Genomic DNA, 16,633 nt, shown 5'->3' with positions numbered 1-16,633 from the left:
AAATACTGACTTTTTTATTTATTTATTGTTGATTACTCGCAAACGAGGGCCTACCAGGGTGAATAGCTGCTCAGTGTTATAGATGGGACCTTAACCTACATCACTGTGTAGGTGATGCCACTGCTGGAGTCCTCTCCTTGTTAGTTCTACCAGTGTGAAGCCAGGGCAGGTAGCTTGTTGCCCATTTTTTGTTGTAAAATTTTACTATTATAGTAGACATAACTCGTACACATCACAGAGACACATCATAATGATTATCCACAGAATGAGGAATAACTAAGTAATTAACTTCAAAAGCTCACACTGTTGGCACCCCAGTGCAGAGTGCTTTCACGCTTTCCCTCACCTCCTTGGCCAGCTTGACGAGCTCCGTCAGCTTGTCGTGGACCATGGCACAGAACGCAGGGTCCTTCTTCGCCCACTGCCGCATGTAGTCCGAATAGCGCGGGGTCAGCTTGGCAGACAGGTCCGGATTGCGGATCTGCAGGGCGATGGCCAACCTCCGGCTGCGCTCCACGATCTTGCACTCGTCGTTGCAATCCAGGCTGCAGGAAAGAGCAGGCAGAAAAGTGGGATTAAGCGTTTGGGTCTTTTCTCTTCTTTTCTTCAAAATAACTGTGATATTTACACTCTGAAGGCAAAGGACTGGCTCCAGATTGATAAGAAGTAAGGCTACGCTTCTGAGCAACTAACCCATTAAATCTACCATTTACGGTGCTAGCCTCGTATGAAAGTGTAAGTTATAGCTCGTTTGTAGAAAACTATAGCACTCCGTCTTCAGGCCACAAGTGGTCTACCGGGACCATCTGACCGCCGTGTCATCCTCAGTGCAGGATGCGGATAGGAGGGGCGTGGGGTCAAAACCCGCTCTCCTGGTCGCTATGATGGTATTCTTGTCCGAAGCTGCTACTATTCAGTCGAGTAGCTCCTCAATTGGCATCACGAGGCTGAGTGCTCCCCGAAAAATGGCAACAGCGCATGGTGGCCCGGACGGTCACCCATCCGAGTGCCGACCACGCCCGACTGTGCGTAACTTCGGTGATCTCACAGGAACCAGCGTATCCACTGTGGCAAGGCCATTGCCTTGTAGAAATCTATACATTCAGAAATTCTGAAGGTAGCACGGACAAACTACAGGGTGTCAAAGGCTATTTACAGCTTGCACAGGAACCAGAGAGCAGCTGTAACAGTTGAAGGAGATGAAAGTGAAACAGAATTTGAGAAGTGAGGGAGACACAATTGTACCCTAGCCCCCCATTTTATTCAATCTGTACATTGAGCCAGCTGTAAAGGAAACCAAAGAGAAATCTGGAAGGGGAATTACAGTTAACAGAGAAGAGATGAAATCTTTGATATCTGCCAATGGTATTATCATTCTCTGACAGATGGCAAACGACTTAGAAGAATAGTTGAACAGAAATGATACTGTCTTGAAAAAGGTTATGAAATGAATACCAATGAAAGTACAAACAAGGGTAATGAAACTACGGTGAATTAAATCAGGGAAGATTAGGAAATCAGACACTAAGGGTAGTTGACGAGTTTCACTACTTGGGCAGCAAAATAACTGATGACGGACAAAATAGAGAGGATAGAAAATGCATACTGCTGTCAGCAAGAAAAGAATTGCTGAAAAAACAGGAATTTGATAACAATGAATATAATTTAAGTATTTTCTGTGATCATTTGCATGTGGGTGAAATGTGGACAGTAAACAGCTTGACACAAGAAGAGAATAGGAAGCTTTAGAAATGTGGTGATGCAGAAGAACGCATAACATTACACGGGTAGACTGAGTAATGAAATACTGAACCAAACTGGGAAAAAAGGAATTTATGGTACAACCTCACTCAAAGAAGGTATCAGTTGATGGGACATATCCCAAGCCATCAATGAACAACTAATCTGAGAACAGAGGGAAGTGTGTGGGGTAAAAATTATAGAGGGATACCAAGAGATGAACACAGCAGACAAGTTCAAAATGAATGTATGTTGCAGTGGTTACTAGGGGATGAAGAGGCTTGCACAGGGTAGACCAGTGCAGACTTACAACCCCCCCCCCCCCCCCCCCCCATGTGTGTGTGTGTGTGTGTGTGTGTGTGTGTGTGTGTGTGTGTGTGTGTGTGTGTGTGGGCGCGCGCGCGTGTTTTTCTTTGTAACACACACCAACAATTAGCAATAATGGTATGGGTAGTGTTAAAACTTGATACTTAAAATGAAGCACATCATTTCACTCCTATTTATTGTGCAAGAAAACGGAAAAGCAATTTTTGTAACCAAGTTAGAAAGAATCAAATTTAAAATGCAAACACACACACGAGATACGAAATAAACACAAAATGCCTTGTTAATAATGCAGCAGAACATGTGCACTGTCTATGAGGTGACAGTAACAAATGTTTCACTAATGCTGATCATTTTACACTGCTGCTAGGTGCTGCTGATACCTAATGGTCCCAGAAGAAACTATGAAGTCCACAGACAACACAGGTGTTTGAGGGAGTCATGAATATACATACAACATCACAGAAAAACACCACAACTGATACGACATGATCAATTTCCTGTAATATTATGTCTGTCATATACTGAGTGTTAAAGAATGAAATCACTGGCACCAGGTCATTAGTTCAAATGACTACTTTATTAAACACTACCAGCCAGTTTTGAGTGTGTCCTCATTCCAAGTGCACAAGCAGAGGTGAGAATATAACAAAAACTGCATGCTGTTTAGACAGTTTTAAAATTTTCTACAAATACTTTTTACACACACATGGCTTGACTGCTGACTGTGATATATGTATGCTTTATAGCTACTTATTCCGCAGTTGTGCCCAATGACGACTGTGCCGTATGCTACCGTACACAGCATGTGATTTTTGTTACACACTTATGACAACAATGTGTCCACTTTCATTCGTGCATGTGAAATGAGAACACACTCAAAACAGTCTGGTAATAGATATTAAAGTGTCCAGTTACACAAGCAGCACAGTGGAATTCATAATTTTTTTAAAAAATTTATTGAGGCTTTGGTGCCTACTGAGAAGATGTTAACCTGTTTGGTTTCCAACACACACAGATCACTTTACAGCGGTCTTTAACTTTGCAGCCGTCCTCATCCAAGACACAACATGAAAATATTTGCATCTTAGTACTTTGACCTTCCCCCCGTAAACCATGGACTTTGCCTTTGGTGGGGAGGCTTGCATGCCTCAGTGATACAGATAGCCATACCGTAGGTGCAACCACAACAGAGGGGTATCTGTTGAGAGGCCAGACAAACGTGTGGTTCCTGAAGAGGGGCAGCAGCCTTTTCAGTAGTTGCAGCGGTAACAGTCTGGATGATTGACTGATTTGGCCTTGTAACACTAACCAAAACGGCCTTGCTGTGCTCGTACTGCGAACGGTTGAAAGCAAGGGGAAACTACAGCCATGATTTTTTCCGAGGGCATGCAGCTTTACTGTATGTTAAATGATGATGGCGTCCTCTTGGGTAAAATATTCCGGAGGTAAAATAGTCCCCCATTCAGATCTCCGGGCGGGGACTACTCAAGAGGACGTCGTTATCAGGGGAAAGAAAACTGGCATTCTAGGGATCGGAGCGTGGAATGTCAGATCCCTTAATCGGGCAGGTAGGTTAGAAAATTTAAAAAGGGAAATGGATAGGTTAAAGTTAGATATAGTGGGAATTAGTGAAGTTCGGTGGCAGGAGGAACAAGACTTTTGGTCGGGCGAATACAGGGTTATAAATACAAAGTCAAATAGGGGTAATGCAGGAGTAGGTTTAATAATGAATAAAAAAATACGAATGCGGGTAAGCTTCTACAAACAGCATAGTGAACACATTATTGTGGCCAAGATAGACACGAAGCCCACGCCTACTACAGTAGTACAAGTTTATATGCCAACTAGCTCTGCAGAGGACGAAGAAATGTATGATGAAATCAAAAAAATTATTCAGATAGTGAAAGGAGACGAAAATTTAATAGTGATGGGTGACTGGAATTCGGTAGTAGGAAAAGGGAGAGAAGGAAACGTAGTAGGTGAATATGGGTTGGGTCTACGAAATGAAAGAGGAAGCTGCTTGGTAGAATTTTGCACAGAGCACAACCTAATCATAGCTAACACTTGGTTCAAGAATCATGAAAGAAGGTTGTATACATGGAAGAACCCAGGAGATACTAAAAGGTTTCAGATAGATTATATAATGCTAAGACAGAGATTTAGGAACCAGGTTTTAAATTGTAAGGCGTTTCCACAGGCAGATGTGGACTCTGACCACAATCTATTGGTTATGAACAGTAGATTAAAACTGAAGAAACTGCAAAAAGGTGGGAATTTAAGGAGATGGGACCTGGATAAACTGACTAAACCAGAGGTTATACTGAGTTTCAGGGAGAGCATAACGGAACAATTGACAGGAATGGGGGAAAGAAATACAGTAGAAGAAGAATGGGTAGCTCTGAGGGATTTAAGTAGTGAAGGCAGGAGAGGATCAAGTAGGTAAAAAGACAAGGGCTAGTAGAAACCCTTGGGTTTATTGAATTTAATTGATGAAAGGAGAAAATATAAAAATGAGATTGACAGGAAGTGCAAAATGGCTAAGCAGGAATGGCTAGAGGACAAATGTAAGGTTGTAGAGGCATATATCACTAGGGGTAAGATAGATACTGCCTACAGGAAAATTAGAGAGACCTTCAGAGAAAAGAGAACCACTTGTATGAATATCAAGAGCTCAGATGGAAACCCAGTTCTAAGCAAAGAAGGGAAACCAGAAAGGTGGAAGGAGTATATAGAGGGTCTATACAAGGGCGATGTACTTGAGGACAATATTATGGAAATGGAAGAGGATGTAGATGAAGATGAAATGGGAGATAGGATACTGCGTGAAGAGTTTGACACAGCACTGAAAGATCTGAGTCGAAACAAGGCCCCAGGAGTAGACAACATTCCATTAGATCTACTGACGGCCTTGGGAGAGCCAGTCCTGAGAAAACTCTACCATCTGGTGAGCAAGATGTATGAGACAGGCGAAATACCCTCAGACTTCAAGAAGAATATAATAATTCCAATCCCAAAGAAAGCAGGCGTTGACAGATGTGAAAATTACCAAACAATCAGTTTAATAAGCCACAGCTCCAAAATACTAACGCGAATTCTTTACAGACAAATGGAAAAACTAGTAGAAGCCGACCTCGGGGAAGGTCAGTTTGGATTCCGTAGAAATATTGGAACACGTGAGGCAATACTGACCCCAAGACTTATCTTAGAAACTAGATTAAGGAAAGGCAAACCTACGTTTCTAGCATTTGTGGACTTAGAGAAAGCATTTGACAATGTTGACTGGAATACGCTCTTTAAAATTCTGAAGGTGGCAGGGGTAAAATACAGGGAGCGAAAGGCTATTTACAATTTGTACAGAAACCAGATGGCAGTAATAAGAGTCGAGCGAAATGAGAGGTAAGCAGTGGTTGCGAAGGGAGTGTGACATGGTTGTAGCCTCTCCCCGATGTTATTCAATCCCTATATTGAGCAAGCAGTGAAGGAAACAAAAGAAAACTTCAGAGTAGGTATTAAAATCCATGGAGAAGTAATAAAAACTTTGAGGTTCGCCGATGGCATTGTAATTTTGTCGGAGACAGCAAAGGACTTGGAATAGCAGTTGAACGGAATGGACAGTGTCTGGAAAGATGAACATCAACAAAAGCAAAACGAGGATAATGGAATGTAGTCAAATTAAGTCGGGTGATGCTGTGGGAATTAGATTAGGAAATTAGACGCTTAAAGTAGTAAACGAGTTTTGCTATTTGGGGAGCAAAATCACTGACGATGGTCGAAGTAGAGAGGATATAATATGTAGACTAGCAATGTCAAAGAAAGCGCTTCTGAAGAAGAGATATTTGTTAACATCGAATATAAATTTAAGTGTCAGGAAGTTATTTCTGAAAGTATTTGTATGGAGTGTAGCCATGTATGGAAGTGAAACGTGGACGATAAATAGTTTGGACACGAAGAGAATAGAAGCTTTCAAAATGTGGTGCTACAGAAGAATGCTGAAGATTAGATGGGTAGATCACATAACTAATGAGGAAGTACTGAATAGGACTGGAGAGAAGAGAAGATTGTGGCACAACTTGACTAGAAGAAGGGATCGGTTGGTAGGACATGTTCTGAGGCATCAAGGGATCACCAATTTAGTATTGGAGGGTAGCGTGGAGGGTAAAAATCGTAGAGGGAGACCAAGAGATGAATACACTAAGCAGATTCAGAAGGATGTAGGCTGCAGTAGGTACTGGGAGATGAAGAAGCTTGCACAGGATAGAGTAGCATGGAAAGCTGCATCAAAATTAGTGCAGGACTGAAGAAAAAAAAAAAAACAACAACAACAACAGTACTTTCAAGTATTTACAATGTTTGTGTGTCAGTATATTCACAAAAATACATTTTTTTGAAATTGTTTCCTGTGGAGTGAGTGGCAACAGTCATCACACAACATCGTGTTTTTCATTTAAAGGAGACCTTCACTGTGCCAGACAACACGATCTTTTTAGCCAATGCCCAGAGGCTGTAAAAAGATGACACTTACTCTGTCTACATATGTTCTTGCCTTTATTATAAAGAATAAATGAGAAAAATATTTATTCCTAGTCAGCATACTTGTTAGTCTTCGTACACCTATCGAAGGGTACTGACACTGTACTGCTTAACATTGATAGTGGCAAAAGCAACTGTTTGTAATAAAAATCACAACTGTCACCACTAGAAGTAATAGTTCCGCCAGAGCTGAGGTGAGCTTTTCACCTCAACAATAAAGCTGACAGAGGGTGAAACACAACTTCCATCCTAAATATTTGGGCGTAACACTGGACAGGACCCTAACCTACAAAGAACACCTAGAAAGCTGAAAACACGGAATAATAATATTAGAAAATTGGCGGGTAGTTCCTGGGGGGTGCAGCTGCATCACCTCTGCAAACAGCAGCAATAGTCTACACTACTGCAGAATACTGTTGTCATGTCTGGCAGAGAAGTCACCTTAGCAACATGGTAGATGCGCAGCTCCATGATACCAGGCACATTACTACTGGGACATTAAAATCTACCCCAATACCACGGCTCTCCATCATTGCCAACATAGCCTGCCAGAACTAAGAACACAAATAGATGATGCAAAATGCCTACCTATTGAAGACCTCATTAGAAATTTACCAAATCGCCAATTGAAGTCACGAAAGCCGATATGGAATAACAGCTACAAAAGAGGAATGGGAAAACTCAGTCAGTAATTATCACCTTATAACTGACCCCTCAAAAGCACTACAAGGGTTTGACTTTGCTAGGAAAGACTGAGTTAAGCTCAGTCGTATCCGAAGTGGCCACACTAAATGCGAGGCCACAGTCTATAAATGGGGATTCGTAGATAACCCCACCTGTGACTGGGGGGTACCTGAGCAGACTCTGGACCACATCACACATGTGTGCCCTATTAGGAAATACAGTGGATCCAAGACCTGCACATCAATGTGTAGCCAACAGCTTCTAGTCTCGTGTCATAGTTCTGTATATATCACATTGATCACTTGCATGTATAAGAAATATTTTATTTACTAATTCATTATTTTAAATATATTTGTATATATATTCCTTTGCATTGCAATGACAATCTTTGTATATATGCTGTTGGCATGTCATACAATAAATAAATAAATAAATATAATAGAGGGAAACATTCCACGCGGGAAAAATATATTTAAAAACAAAGATGATGTGACTTACCACACGGAAGCGCTGGCAGGTCGATAGAAACACAAACAGACACATACATACACACAAAATTCAATCTTTCGCAACAAACTGTTGCCTCACCAGGAAAGAGGGAAGGAGAGGGAAAGACGAAAGGAAGTGGGTTTTAAGGGAGAGGGTAAGGAGTCATTCCAATCCCGGGAGCGGAAGGACTTACCTTAGGGGGAAAAAAAGACGGGTATACTGTGCGATGGAAGACCTACCTGCACTTTTGGAATACGTGACATTAGAGCACCAACAACAAATGTACCTGCAACATGATGGATCACCAGATCACTGCACCAGACATGTATCCCAGTACCTGAGTAATGCATTTCCTCAATGGTGGATTGATAGTGGTGGACCCATTAACAGGGCTGCCATATCACATGACCTAGCCCCTTTAGACTTCCATTTACGGGGCTGGTTAAAGGGGGATGTGTACGCTACAAAGGTGGATACACGTGAAGAACTTGTCGATCACATCACCGGCACTGTTGACCACATCAAAGCCTGCCGAGATGGTGATCGATGTGCAACACATCATTATTATTCTGTCCACCACAGTGTCTACACAGCATTTCAATAATATTCACACTTGTCTTGATAATCATCCATGGATGTGTGTAGTCTTCAACCCACTCCAGTTCCATAACAATAGAAAATTGTAGAGCTTTTTCGATTTTTTTTCTCATGTAGAATCACCTTGCACCTTATGTGACATTCCTCTCGAATCACCCAAAACACCGAACAAATTTCACCCAAAACTGGTACACATATCACTTGTTGTTGTTGTGGTCTTCAGTCCTGAGACTGGTTTAATGCAGCTCTCCATGCTACTCTATCCTGTGCAAGCTTCTTCATCTCCCAGTACCTACTGCAACCTACATCCTTCTGAATCTGCTTAGTGTATTCATCTCTTGGTCTCCCCCTATGATTTTTACCCTCCACGCTGCCCTCAAATACTAAATTGGTGATCCCTTGATGCCTCAGAACATGTCCTACCAACCGATCCCTTCTTCTGGTCAAGTTGTGCCACAAACTTCTCTTCTCCCCAATCCTATTCAATACTTCCTCATTAGTTATGTGATCTACCCATCTAATCTTCAGCATTCTTCTGTAGCACCACATTTCAAAAGCTTCTATTCTCTTCTTGTCCAAACTATTTACCGTGCATGTTTCACTTCCATACATGGCTACACTCCATACAAATACTTTCAGAAATAACTTCCTGACACTTAAATCTATACTCGATGTTAACAAATTTCTCTTCTTCAGAAACGCTTTCCTTGCCATTGCCAGTCTACATTTTATATCCTCTCTACTTCGTCCATCATCAGTTATTTTGCTCCCCAAATAGCAAAACTCCTTTACTACTTTAAGTGTCTCATTTCCTAATCTAATACCCTCAGCATCACCCGACTTAACTCGACTACATTCCATTATCCTCGTTTTGCTTCTGTTGATGTTCATCTTATATCCTCCCTTCAAGACACCATCCATTCCGTTGAACTGCTCTTCCAAGTCCTTTGCTGTCTCTGACAGAATTACAATGTCATCGGCGAACCTCAATGTTTTTATTTCTTCTCCATGGATTTTAATACCTACTCCAAATTTTTCTTTTGTTTCCTTTACTGCTTGCTCAATATAGAGATTGAATAACATCGGGGAGAGGCTACAACCCTGTCTTACTCCCTTCCCAACCACTGCTTCCCTTTCATGTCCCTCAACTCTTATAACTGCCATCTGGTTTCTGTACAAGTTGTAAATAGCCTTTCGTTCCCTGTATTTTACCCCTGCCACCTTTAGAATTTGAAAGAGAGTATTCCAGTCAACATTGTCAAAAGCTTTCTCTAAGTCTACAAATGCTAGAAACGTAGGTTTGCCTTTCCTTAATCTAGTTTCTAAGATAAGTCGTAAGGTCAGTATTGCCTCACATATCACTTACAGTCTGGAAAGAATCACTGTGGGTGCAAAAACCACCTACCTACCACAGGAGTGGGGGTGTGGGGCAGAAAAACAGTGTAGCCCATAAGGCGCGAATATCCATACTTCATTCATCCGGTATTTCAGAATGAGAGTAATTAGTGACTTCCAATAAATTTTAGATATAATCTTAAGCCTTCACAAAACTTTTTCTCATTGACAACTCCCACAAAATATAATATATATATAACAAGGTGGAATCCAAAATTTTCGGGACTGCTAGGTGGCGAGAGCTGCATATCACATGAGTCAGTGTGTGGAGTGGCATTCAGCTGGGAGGTGTGTCCACAGTGATTTCCGTAATACTCTGTGTTTGGTGTGTGGCAATTTTACGATGGATCCGTGAACAGAGTAGCGTGTGTGTATCAAATTCTGTGCAACAGAGACCCTTGCAATGATTCAACAAGTGTTTGGGAGACAGAGCACGAACTGTAATTGTGTGTGAGTGGCATGCTCGGTTCAGGGCAGGCCATACAGATGTCGAAGATTATGCTCATACTGGAAGGCCCATTAGCCCCACAATGCCAGACATTGTCGCCAAACTTCAACAATTGGTCGTGCGGACTGACATCGAACTATTCAAGACCTTGCAGATGGAGGGGGTATTGGTTATGGAACATGCCAACAAATGTTCACTGACGAATTGGGCATGCATTGTGTCGCCGCAAAATTAGTGCCAAGGATCTTGACTGCTGATCAGAAGGCACAGTGTGTTGAAGTGTGCATAGACCGTCACACCGCATCTGATGATTCTACCTTCCTGTCACGTGTTATCACTGGCGACGAGAGATGAATTTATGGTTATGATCCAGAGATAAAGCAACAATCGTCCCAGAGGAAGAGCCTGGGCTCCCCAAGAACCAAAAAAAAGACAGGTGAAGAGCAAATTGAAGAGCGTGATCATTGTTTTCTTTGATACCGAGGGAATTGTGCACAAAAAATTTGTCCCACCCAACCAAACAGTGAATTCCATGTACTACTGTGACATTTGCGACGGCTCCGCCTGAACTTTGGCGTCAAGGGAACTGGCTGCTGCATCGTGACAACATGCCCTGTCACATGTTCTTGCTCACCATGACCTTTTTGGCAAAAAACAACATGTCGGTTGTACCCCACCCACCGTACTCGCCAGATTTGGCACCTTGCGACTTCGCGGTATTCCCAAAACTGAAACTAAAAAGAAAGGCTGTCAGTTCGGCACTCTAGAGAGGATCTGAGAAGGATCACTAGCAGTGATAAACATCCTCAAAGAACGAGACTTCCAGTAAACATCTGGACAGTGGCATGAGTGCTGGGACTGATGTGTGCGTGTGGATGGGAACTACTTTGAGGGTGAAGGTGACCATTAGTTTAAAGGTAAGGTTTTCAACAGATGGCAGCACCAGTCCCGAGAATTTTGTATAGCACCTCATATACACTCCTGGAAATTGAAATACGAACACCGTGAATTCATTGTCCCAGGAAGGGGAAACTTTATTGACACATTCCTGGGGTCAGATACATCACATGATCACACTGACAGAACCACAGGCACATAGACACAGGCAACAGAGCATGCACAATGTCGGCATAGTACAGTGTATATCCACCTTGCGCAGCAATGCAGGCTGCTATTCTCCCATGGAGACGATCGTAGAGATGCTGGATGTAGTCCTGTGGAACAGCTTGCCATGCCATTTCCACCTGGCGCCTCAGTTGGACCAGCGTTCGTGCTGGACGTGCAGACCGCGTGAGACGACGCTTCATCCAGTCCCAAACATGCTCAATGGGGGACAGATCCGGAGATCTTGCTGGCCAGGGTAGTTGACTTACACCTTCTAGAGCACGTTGGGTGGCACGGGATACATGCGGACGTGCATTGTCCTGTTGGAACAGCAAGTTCCCTTGCCGGTCTAGGAATGGTAGAACGATGGGTTCGATGACGGTTTGGATGTACCGTGCACTATTCAGTGTCCCCTCGACGATCACCAGTGGTGTACGGCCAGTGTAGGAGATCGCTCCCCACACCATGATGCCGGGTGTTGGCCCTGTGTGCCTCGGTCGTATGCAGTCCTGATTGTGGCGCTCACCTGCACGGCGCCAAACACGCATACGACCATCATTGGCACCAAGGCAGAAGCGACTCTCATCGCTGAAGACGACACGTCTCCATTCGTCCCTCCATTCACGCCTGTCGCGATACCACTGGAGGCGGGCTGCACGATGTTGGGGCGTGAGCGGAAGACGGCCTAACGGTGTGCGGGACCGTAGCCCAGCTTCATGGAGACGGTTGCGAATGGTCCTCGCCGATACCCCAGGAGCAACAGTGTCCCTAATTTGCTGGGAAGTGGCGGTGCGGTCCCCTACGGCACTGCGTAGGATCCTACGGTCTTGGCGTGCATCCGTGCGTCGCTGCGGTCCGGTCCCAGGTCGACGGGCACGTGCACCTTCCGCCGACCACTGGCAACAACATCGATGTACTGTGGAGACCTCACGCCCCACGTGTTGAGCAATTCGGCGGTACGTCCACCCGGCCTCCCGCATGCCCACTATACGCCCTCGCTCAAAGTCAGTCAACTGCACATACGGTTCACGTCCACGCTGTCGCGGCATGCTACCAGTGTTAAAGACTGCGATGGAGCTCCGTATGCCACGGCAAACTGGCTGACACTGATGGCGGCGGTGCACAAATGCTGCGCAGCTAGCGCCATTCGACGGCCAACACCGCGGTTCCTGGTGTGTCCGCTGTGCCGTGCGTGTGATCATTGCTTGTACAGCCCTCTCGCAGTGTCCGGAGCAAATATGGTGGGTCTGACACACCGGTGTCAATGTGTTCTTTTTTCCATTTCCAGGAGTGTATATCTGCTGTTCGTGCAGTAAAATTGCTGCTTGAAGTACCCCATTTTAATTTGTTGCTTGTTCACTACTAACTATACTCTCACCACATTTTGCAGACAGTATTCTCACATACCATTGAATGTACCAGCAAAACTACATCACTGCACGACACGCAGTTCAGAGACATGACATAATAAACGATGAGATGTATGAAAAACTGCTGCATCACGCATGACTAAGTTATTCCATCTTTGCTAGTAACTGTATTTACAACACATTTCACAGGCAGTAACTACATATACCACTGGATATACCAGCAAAATTATATTGTGGTATAACATATAGTTCAGGAAAAATGACCCCATAAACATTGAGCTGTGTGAAAATGAAACTGCAGATGATAATTTTACGAATGATTGGATGTACACAGGGACATTAAGCAGGGCAAAATTTGCAAAAGATGTGTACAAATACATGTTAAATGTATATGAAATATATTTGACATGTGTATGCAGGCAAAGCCATAGGTAAAGAACTCATCCTAAACTCTTGGCATGATTTCAACCAAATTTGGAAAACATATTAGTTAAGATCTGGAAAGTAATACTGTGGTTGTAAGAACCACAAGCCTCTGATTTGGGTGGGTGTGGTAACGTGAAGAGGGAAGGGGGGAGGGGGAGGAGGAGGTGGACAGACAATGTAGGGGAAGGAGGAGATGCAGGTGGGGTGGGGGGAGGGTGAGAGAGAGAGAGAGAGAGAGAGAGAGAGAGAGAGAGAGAGAGAGAGAGAGAGAGAGAGAGAGAGAGAGGGGGGGGGGGGGGGGGGGGGAAGATGGAGTAACAGATGATTGGAATACGAACCCACACAAAATGGGGGCCATTTCTCTTTCAAAATACAGAATTTAAAAAAGTTGGTATTACTGAGGATCAGACTGTCTACTTCATAATTACAAGACTTACATTTAGCATTCGGATAATAGCGGCTCTATTACATTCCTCAGTGTTTTGTACTTAACAGGACTCAGAAATCTTCAAAGGCAAACTTTTCAAGTTTTCTTTAGAATTCAGAATGAGATTTTTCACTCTGCAGCGGAGTATGTGCTGATATGAAACTTCCTGGCAGGTTAAAACTGTGTGCCATACCGAGCCTCAATCTCGGGATCTTTGCATTTCGCTGGCAAGTGCTCTACCAACCGAGCTACTGAAGCACGACTCACATCCCGTCCTCACAGTTTTAATTCTGCCAGTACCTCATCTCCTACCTTCCAAACTTTACAGAAGCTCTCCTGCGAGTCCCGGTCCGGCACACAGTTTTGATCTGCCAGGAAGTTTCTTTAGAATTGCATCCGACTGCATTAGAAAATTAATGTCCAGGCACTTAGCTTCAAATCTTACAAGTATGCAGGAAATCAAAGAAGGCAGAGCAGTCCATAAGGTCCCATTAATGTTCTCATGCATTTTATGCCTCTGTGTGAAACTATTAGTGCAGGCAGGATCAGGCTCACATTTTACATTTTACTTTTGAAATGTACTTTTAAATATTCTAATGAGATCTGCCTTCAACTATTTTAGTAATAGCACAGATGCTTTCAAACCTTTACTATAATTAAACTGTAAACATGCAGGTCTGTACATTGAAAATATTTGCCAAAAACTGACTGCAGGTGATGTAGGGAGCAGAACAGAATACAAAAAGAGAACTTTTATATACTTTGTTTGTCTGAACATACCAATCTCCTAACTACCAGACGAATGTTCACAGGATTTTCACAGGTAACTTGGGGCAACATACAGGCTTATTTCAACAAAATCAGGTTAAAAAAAAGGACATCTTAATTTGAAGTTTTAACATACTCCCCTTACTTACATCCACTCCAGGTGCAAATATATAAGTAATTATGTTAACACACCAGTAAATAAATCATATGCATTCATAAAGTAAGGGACATGTCATGAAGTCTTAGGAGACTGTTCAACTTAGTAGTTCGGATGTTTACCTCTGTGACACAATCATCATGTCGTCGTACACCAAAGAAATAATATATGGCACTGTTAGTTATTCTGTTCAGTGTTTTTGGAAGTTTTCATCAGTGACAGAATTAAGCACTGCAATCTTATCTTTACGAATACAAACTAACGATGCATTTATTTGCCTAGGATGTACGGATTTATTAGTTTTCCTTTGTGTATTGAATACTTAACAAAATTACTTTGCTTCTTTCAATAGGTTTTATTTATATTTGACTTCTGGGCTGGAGAAAGTAAATTTATTGAGTTAGCTTTGTGATTTATGTGCTCACTTGTTACATTTTGATTTTGTTTGGTTAGCAAATGAAAATGCCTACAAAATGGTTGAGTCTTTCTCAGTACACTAGAACAACTAAACAACTGAGGCCTACACAGTCTCAAGAATCCAATGAAGATTGTGAAGCAAGAATTGCTGCAGCTCGACAACATCCGGCTTTAATGCGCCCTTTGGAAACTACTTCTTAAAGTGAGACATGATGTAACTGTAATTGGAGCATTGTGCATTATCTCGCTCCTCAGAAACCTTCACTTAAAGAGGAAGCTGCCGAAGTTCTCAGTGTGTTAGCACAAATCTCTTTCGATCTCTTGAAAGCAGTGACAAATGAGATGCACAACTGAGCATTAATTATTGGCACAACAAGTCATGCACCTTGGAAACCCAAGTAAGTTCTCAGCATGTTCTCAAAGCTGCTTCACAGTCTTTCAAAAGCAGCTGCCAATGGGTAGCACGACTCAGTGCTGATGGTGAGCCCGATTCAACATCTCGCATCTCACAAATGTTTACACTGTGTGAGGAGTGTTTAAGTAATGATTGAGATCGTTACAATTTTTCTACAGCTTTAGAAAGTGATGGCAAACACTAGCAGCATTAAGAATTAGTATGGAGAATTATGAATGCATGCAAGATTGTGAAATTTTATAGTGAGTGAAAGGAAGAAAATAGATGGAATACGGCAGGCAGAAACTGAACAGCAGCACGAAGCTCGCTTAGATGCTGACTGACTTCGTCACTCATTAAATGGAATGTCTGTTTCATCTCAAGATTCAGAGGAATCTCAAGAAATCGTTGAGGGGCACGCTGAACTTCCTCAGAGAGATAAAAAAGTGCACTTATGTATAATCCTATGACTGATTATGCCACATTGATTCAATTGGTGGAATGGTTGTGAACTGTACATCTTGTGAGGCTCTGGAATGAAGGTGTTACTCAAGTGGAAAAGTGCATATTGAAAATTTTATCAACCCCCTGAGATCTTTGCTCAATGGTTACCATCCACAATCAAAACTTTTTGGATAATGCCTGTGCGCACGATAACATAAACGAGGTTTTTTCGGTGCAAAACAAATAACGGAAGAACCATTCATGCCAACCGTTTACGTTCAGGGCACAGTTTACTACCTTACTGGTATTCTGCTGCCTGAAAATGAGCCAAAGTTTCTTTGGATATACTTTGTTTCTAATGATGAAGAACAGGCAAATATTAGGAACTACAACTTTCTACAACTGAACAATGATATGACTGCTCTGTTTCAAAACATGCTGCATCATGTGACTCCATATATTCACAGTTTTAAAGCTGCATTAGACTATTTCTGCAAGGGCGAAATAACGATTATAAAACTGTCATTAGTGCAGATAAATGACACACTGCTGGACATTTCAGCAGGTACAATATTCCTATCAACTGATGGGGAATTTAAATGAAATGATGTATTACTGCACACTAGAGGCAATTGCCTTCAACGCATTTACAAGACATGTCAGCCTTACGATGCCCTACAATACCCTATAACTTAATGCCGTGGAGAAAATTGATATAATTTTGCACTGTATCGAGTCCATCCAACAATTATATGCTCACCACCTACAAATATTATGAAATTATTTTGGCTACTTGCACAGATTTTGTTGACTATTTAGCTAGTTTATCATCGATATGTATGCCAAAATTAACACCAGCACTTAGTGTGCATACATTTCAACCGGACAGTTAAGTGCTTAAGATTAAGTGCATTTG

The 16,633-nt window shown here is 42.6% G+C and overlaps 1 protein-coding gene across 2 annotated transcripts in view; it reads right to left on the bottom strand.

Moving 5' to 3' along the window:
- Nucleotides 1-16,633, bottom strand: part of LOC124553803 (transcriptional repressor NF-X1) — a 285,701-nt gene that overhangs the window by 45,857 nt on the left and 223,211 nt on the right. For both annotated transcript variants that reach the window (XM_047127780.1, XM_047127781.1), the window contains exon 17: nucleotides 347-545. In XM_047127780.1, the coding sequence (XP_046983736.1) occupies nucleotides 347-545 (199 nt within the window). The remainder of the gene's footprint in view (nucleotides 1-346; nucleotides 546-16,633) is intronic.

Source organism: Schistocerca americana, chromosome 11, assembly GCF_021461395.2.
Source record: "Schistocerca americana isolate TAMUIC-IGC-003095 chromosome 11, iqSchAmer2.1, whole genome shotgun sequence".
NCBI classification, from domain to species: domain Eukaryota; kingdom Metazoa; phylum Arthropoda; class Insecta; order Orthoptera; family Acrididae; genus Schistocerca; species Schistocerca americana.
This window is presented reverse-complemented; position numbering and strand designations above follow the sequence as displayed.